This window comes from Pelecanus crispus, chromosome 2 (assembly GCF_030463565.1).
Source record: "Pelecanus crispus isolate bPelCri1 chromosome 2, bPelCri1.pri, whole genome shotgun sequence".
NCBI classification, from domain to species: Eukaryota; Metazoa; Chordata; class Aves; order Pelecaniformes; family Pelecanidae; genus Pelecanus; species Pelecanus crispus.
In genome coordinates this window covers 68,455,591-68,462,287 of record NC_134644.1, presented here as the reverse complement: position 1 = coordinate 68,462,287, position 6,697 = coordinate 68,455,591, and the positions used below count along the sequence as shown (strand labels likewise).

Sequence of the window (6,697 nt, the reverse complement as noted above, 5' to 3'; positions counted from 1 at the left end):
AGGACAATGGGATGCCCACCTCTCAAAAACCCTGCACCAGCTGAATAATAGGTATAGTCCCTATGGAAGTCCAGTTACTCAAGCTTTTTTGACGGCTCCTTTAGACAAACCTCTAGATAACGGGCATAGCTGGTCTCCGATGAAACCAGGACAACCCGTCAACTGCCATCTATCAGAAGAGTACCAATGATTCTTAACTTTAGTTAAGAGGAACCATGAGGAACAATGGCATGGGAAGCTATTGACAATAGTGGAGCAGAGCATAAAATTGGTGCTAGATGTATTTACCCTGTATTGTAAAAGGGGTAACCCGTTCAGCCTTCCCCACCGAGACTCTTCCTTTCTTTCTTTTACAGGACACAATGAACTCCACTAATGACACCATGGGAGCAACTATTATACTAGACATCGGCATCTTTACATCATCATGTATACTCCTTTGCCCTCTCTTCGCATTAATCTGCTGGGATCAATATCAATGGCAACAACATCAATGGTTATATGCCCCGATGCCAACTTGTCTTTTCCTGTTAATTGGAGTAGGTGTAATCACCACCTCTCAAACACAAAACCCATGGGATCACGCATTAGTAAGATATACTGGAAATATGGGAACATTGAGGGAAAGGGCAGGCTTTCTACTTTGGTTATGCATGGAAATGAGATAGTTAAGAAATGAATGAAAGTGGGACAGGAAAAATTTTGTTCCCCTACTCCGAGGCACTCCAGGAGAAGAAATTAAAGTAGGATGCTGAGTAATCAATGAATCTACCCATTGGAAACTGACAGAAGTGACTGTTTATAATGCTGGTTCCACTTGGACTAGAAGAAAAGACAAGAAATTTTGTGTTTATGGCAATATAGATTGCTGGTGTAACTTCAACTTAGTGCAACCTGGTTTTGTGATTTGCGGATGGGCCCACCACAAAGTAGGACTGACAATTAAATTGAAGATTGATGTGCACAAAATATGGAATTTGTGTACAACGGGGTGGCCGTGAGTTAATGCTTATACAGGTTCTGACACTTATACCGCTAAATCTCTAAATTTGTCTGTAGTAGTACTACATAATATTACCTTTCATAGACAAGAGTGGATTATAAAAAATGAAGATGAAGATCAACAGATTCCATCTTCAAAGGGAATAATAGGAGACATCATTTCAGTAGGATGACCAAGTGAAAACCACACTGAGTGTGAGACAGTTTCACACATTATTGTGGACTATGCTGAAGGTAAACATGGACGTGGTCCTGGTAACACACATACCTGTCCTTTCGGACATGAATGTTGGTATAATTTTACTGTATCCTGCTCAACACTGATAATGTGTCTTTGGGCAGACTCCAAATTTCATTCCAGTTTAGGCCTCCAATTCAAAATGGATATCAAGCAACCGTCCTCACCAACTCAGCCTCCTATTAAGTTATCCCCTTACATTTATAACACTGGCCCTTATATAATTAAAAATATAGGACAACAGCGAGTTATCTTTAACCCTAGTTGGTCCCTGAAAAGGGTGGAACTTGCACTGCACATTAATGTGTCGGCAATTAGATCAGATTGTTCTGCCTTTTTGGGAGTAGCTTACACTGGCTGGCTAGCATGGTTACATGGACGAATTCTCACAATTGCCCTAATTCTGTGATCTATCTCAAAAATATTGATAAATCTTAAATTGCTGCTAAACCAAAGCCACTTAAAAAAAAACATATTCGCAACAAGGACCTCTGCTGGATTTGAACAAGGGCATCTCAAGACATAGTCAGTTTTGCCAGCCAGGCAGACTATCTCAGAATCCTTTGTACAAATGACATTGGAGAAATGGGAACTGCAGAACAGAAGAGGTAGAGGTCATCTGCAGAGGGTGGAAGGTGAACAAGAGAACGCCCTGGGGAACAGAAGGAACGGAGGATGTGAGCTGGGGTATAGGCCCTTAGAAACTACTTAACATTGATTTGAGGGTTTTTCTAAATGACACAGGAAAAAAGAAAGATGTTTACAGGATTATCTTGCACCCAATGTTCAGTCGATAGCTAGTAGAAGATAACCCAGTAGATGTACTGAAATCCCAATTGCACCGCAAAAAGCCCCACAACGCAAATGTAACACACCCCCCTCAAAAAAAAAAAAAAACAAAAACCACAAAACCACCAACCAAGAAACAAACAAAAAAACCCCATAACAAATATAAATGTTCCAGGTAACTTAGTAACTTCAAGCTATGTTCATTCTCTGTCCCAGTGGTTGCCCAGCAAAAGACATGAGAGTACACTATAAGGGAGGTATCCAATGTTGCTTCCCCTGGCAGGCAAGTGCCAGGTTGAAAGAAACATCGTCTCTGCTTTTGTGACAGCTGGGTGAGAGAGGTTTTTCTCCTGGCCTGAAAAAAAAATTAATTTTGAATGTTTTCTCATTCTGTATAACAATGAAACCATGATTTCCCAAAAACCAGGAAAGACCATCTGCTGCACAAAGCAACAGCAATAAGATGCTTGCCTGGGAAGTTATGAGAAAGTTTTAAGCCTGTACTCTGTCTTCTTCAGCTTGTCTTGTACTTAACCCTCAGTCTCGTATCACAGGCAAGTGTCCTGGTCACCAAGGCACCGAGTTCTTCTAGAGTCTTTTGTCTTTTCCACTGGAGCCACTGTATTTAACTATTTTTTGCTGATAGGAAGGGCAAAATGGAGGGACATTGTGTAGCTCAATGACTATAGCACCTCAGTCTTTCCTTATGGCTATAGTTTTTAGGAGATGCTCTGTGCTAGCTCTGAGAAATCTTCCCCATTGAAATCAGCATGGGAATCCCCAGCATATCATCTTTAATGGAAGAAAGTGGAATGCAGATCATGTTACATGTTTAAGTTGGAACCCTGAGTGCCTTTTTGTATGGCATAGGAAAAGATACAGAAATATTCTCATGTATGTGTGCTGCCCTGATCTTACTGTTCCTGCTGGGCAGTGGTCTGTACTTAGCTGAGTTAGCTTTGTTATAAATATGAGGGTTTAAATGAATAAATGCTCTCTGACTAAAGATCTCATAGTTAATTACTGCAGAATCACAGCATAGCCCCAAAATAGAACAGAGAATCAGCATGTGACTGTTCATTCTGCCTTCCCAGCAAGGCTTCTGTTAGCAGCAAACAGCAGCTGCAGATAAAAATAGAAGGTGATTAGCAAATAGGATCTTTAGTTAAACGCAGAAGTCCCTCTTCATGACGGCAAGGAGTCCAGAGCAACAATGAAGTCTCTCCAGTTCATTAGTGCTGAAGCATTCGTGTCAAATGCAGAGTTTGCCAGGAAGAGTCTCAGCGGTGTTGCTCATAATCTTTTTCCTCTTCTTTTTAAAGCCAGCTATTTACTGGAGCAAGGGGGAGTGATTCATGACTTGGTAGAGAACTGGCCACTTGCTGACTTTAACATGGGAAAACTTTTGGGAACTACTGTGGACTACCAGGAAGACCTAAGCCATAGAACATGTTCAGTGTGCTTGGAAAGCTGTCTGACAGGGCTGAGAGACTATGTGCTGAAACATCCTTCTCCCTGCATGAATAGATTGAAAGTGGTCGACCTGACTGGTATAAAAGATGTTGAAGAACAGTTTTGTGAGTGTAAGAAGACAATGGGCAGGTGGGCCAGGACACAGCTGCTCTCTAAGCTTTGTTTAGAACTGCTGGTTTACCTGCAACAAACACAGTGCAATCCAGGTACCTTTGAAATCAGTATTGATGTGCTAATTGACTTGTTTGTTACAGAGCGGAACTATGAGCTGGTAGTGCAGGCCCTGTTGCAGAAATGCTGTTGTCCGCTGAAGATCTGCTGTGTGGCATTCAGATCTGACAACCTGGCTTTGCAGAAATTCTTCTATATCATAAAGCTCACTGATCCCTCTTTGTTGCGCAAACTGGAAATAGTTCACAATATTCACTTGGAAATGGAACACTTGGAAATACTCTTCAACAGTATCCACTTCCCCCTATTGATGTCCTTGACCTTGCCAGCACGAACATTTAATGTGCGGAGGTTCACAGCTACAGATGAACAGATGCTTACTAACATTGGAGAAAAGATGGGTGAAATGACGCAGCTGACCGAGCTGAGTATGTCATTTTCTATACTCACAGGAAGACTACAGAAACTGCTCAGGTAATTTGGTCATCCTGCTTTCATCAAACTGTAAAGAACAGCCCTTTGTGCCATCAGCAAGCTGAGAATCTCTGAGAATGAGGGAAGTGAGTATATCTCTGGGGGAGTGTGACAAAGGGCAGCAGGAAGCTAGGAAAGAGTATTTGTTGGGGAGAATTGGAAGCCAATATATACCTAATGCACTCAGAAGCACTGACTGTTTTTATCAGTCTTCCAGAGCCCATCTGATGAGTATGATGAGAACATACTTTTGGCTACCACGTAAGAGAGGGGTTCACCCAGACATTTTTTATTTGCCACATTCCCGAGCTTTTCTCTCAGTCAACTTGGGCTGGCCTTTGGTGCAAGAGCTGAGTCATACTCCAAGTATTTTTCAGGGTCTCTAGTGAATTTTTGTCCTCTAAAAACCAGGCAGTAAATATACTAAGATTCTACAGATATTTTAGGTGGGCAGGGCAATATTAGACTTTGATTTGAGACTTTGATTTCAGTTGTTTGTTGTGTCTGTCGATCTCAAGGCAAGAGAGATCAGATGCTTTTCTGTACTGCAAATTAAGCTAATATATGAATATTCATGATGAATTTGTGGGAAAAATTGGCAATTCTCAAAAAGATAACAAGCTGCCAGTGAACAGTGTTCATATTTGAACAGAAAGTAAGTTAACTGTATCCTTTTCAGAGCATCTAAAAAAAAGGCAGACAAAAGTTTCATCAAGAAAAATCACCTTGGTCTAAAATGCCTCCTGAATTGAAAGAAATGAAGAAATTTCATTTAAAAGTTGTGAATGGCACACTGCGTGTATTGATAGAAATAAATAGCAAATTTCTAACCTTGATCCAGTTGAGGTCTGTGGCATAAATATGTCTCACTGATATTTAGTATGTATGAAAGGGATCTCTTGATTTTCATCTGTCAGAACTATTTTATATTCAACTAGAATATTTGCACATAATCTCAAGTATACTTCTTCCAACCTTCTTCTTCATCAGAAGGTCTCTTTGCAACTCCAGAACAATACAGCATGGAAACCTCTTGGGCATTTAAAAACATAGTAGTAACAAAACTAGAAACAAAAGCAGATGTCTTGTTCGAATACTGATTGGCTTTCATTGTGGAATGAACCCTTCCTTAATGGAAATTATCTAAATCTCTGGAATTATAACAGGTTCCTACAAGAAGCAGTCACCAATGCTTTTATGGTAGTAATGATCTGCTATTAATTAAACAAGTAATAGACACATGACAACATATAACTGGTTACAGACTAGACACATAGAATGTTACCAAATTAATCCCCATTAAAACAACACAGTTGGAGTCATGTAAAGTAGGAGCTAATTGATGGAAGTGATTTCAGGAGGAAAATATACTTGTCATTGTTGGCACGTGCTTCTGTTTCTCAAAAGAGGTTAGAAAAAAAATGAGTGGCAGACGGCTGCATTCATAATGTGGGTAGTTTTATGAAATTTTGTAAATGTAGCTTTTCAATGTTTTATGCCATAAAACTTCTTTTCTCTTTAATTCTGCAGCCCACTAAAAACTCCACTGAAGATGCTGGATGTTTCTAACTGCTCGTTGAACCATGCTGATATGGCCTATTTAGCCAATAGCTTCCATGCTAATCACTTAGAAGCCCTGGACCTGAGTGGTCACAACATACCTGACCTTTACCCATCAATATTCTTTAAGCTTCTCAGACATTCCTCTTCAGTGCTCAGGAGTCTTACCTTGGAGGACTGTAACATCCAAGACACTTATGTCAACATGTTGATCTTAGTTTTAAGCCCCTGTCAGAAACTACAGGAGTTTAAGTTTCTTGGAAACCCACTGTCGTCCCAAGCACTTAAACACCTCTTCACATGTCTCTGTGAGTTGCCAATGCTGAAAAATGTGGAGTTCCCAGTTCCAAAGGACTGCTACCCTGTTGGCATCACCTACCCAATTGATGACGCCAGTCTCTGCAGGTTTGATCACCAAAAATACGAAAGTGTAGCAGAGGAGCTTAACCTCATTTTACTCCAAGCAAATAGGGAGGATGTGAAGGCTTCAACTCCACTCTTTGGCAGTTATGATGCAGCTGTTCAGGAGACAAACAATGAACTGGGATCTTACTTGATCAAGTCCTTCAAAGAGACTTTAGAAAAGTTCACTACTTCTCTTGATAAAATGAGTTAAAGGTGTAACATAGTTGTGATGAGAGGCTCTGTCAAATCAGAAGTTAATTTAGTCTATTCTAGAACTGTGCCTTCATTGATCAGTCTGAGTTTTATTTCTCAGCTGAATTTACTTCTGTTTGAATAGCCTCTGATCATCTGAGGTATTTTAACTATATTTATTGCATGCACCTTAAATAAGCACTACTTGCTCTCAAAAGAGGGGAGGACCCTTAATAGCTTATTATTTTACACAAAAGCACTTTTTTTCTCAGTAAAACAATAGGTGCTTAAGCTTGGCTGATTTCTTACAGTTTTCTCTGGATTTGGCAGCAAGGCTTGTAGCCCTACAGAAAAGATAGGAAAGCCCTTTCCTAAGTCCAGCAGGATGTCTCA

General features: G+C 40.3%; 1 protein-coding gene across 1 annotated transcript; it reads left to right on the top strand.

The window, feature by feature from the left end:
* Window positions 1-3,242: 3,242 nt before the first annotated feature.
* On the top strand, window positions 3,243-6,323 carry LRRC14B (leucine rich repeat containing 14B). The gene is made up of 2 exons (XM_009484304.1): window positions 3,243-4,147; window positions 5,678-6,323. Exons 1-2 carry the CDS (start codon window positions 3,243-3,245, stop codon window positions 6,321-6,323), a joined length of 1,551 nt encoding a protein of 516 aa, XP_009482579.1.
* Window positions 6,324-6,697: the final 374 nt, after the last annotated feature.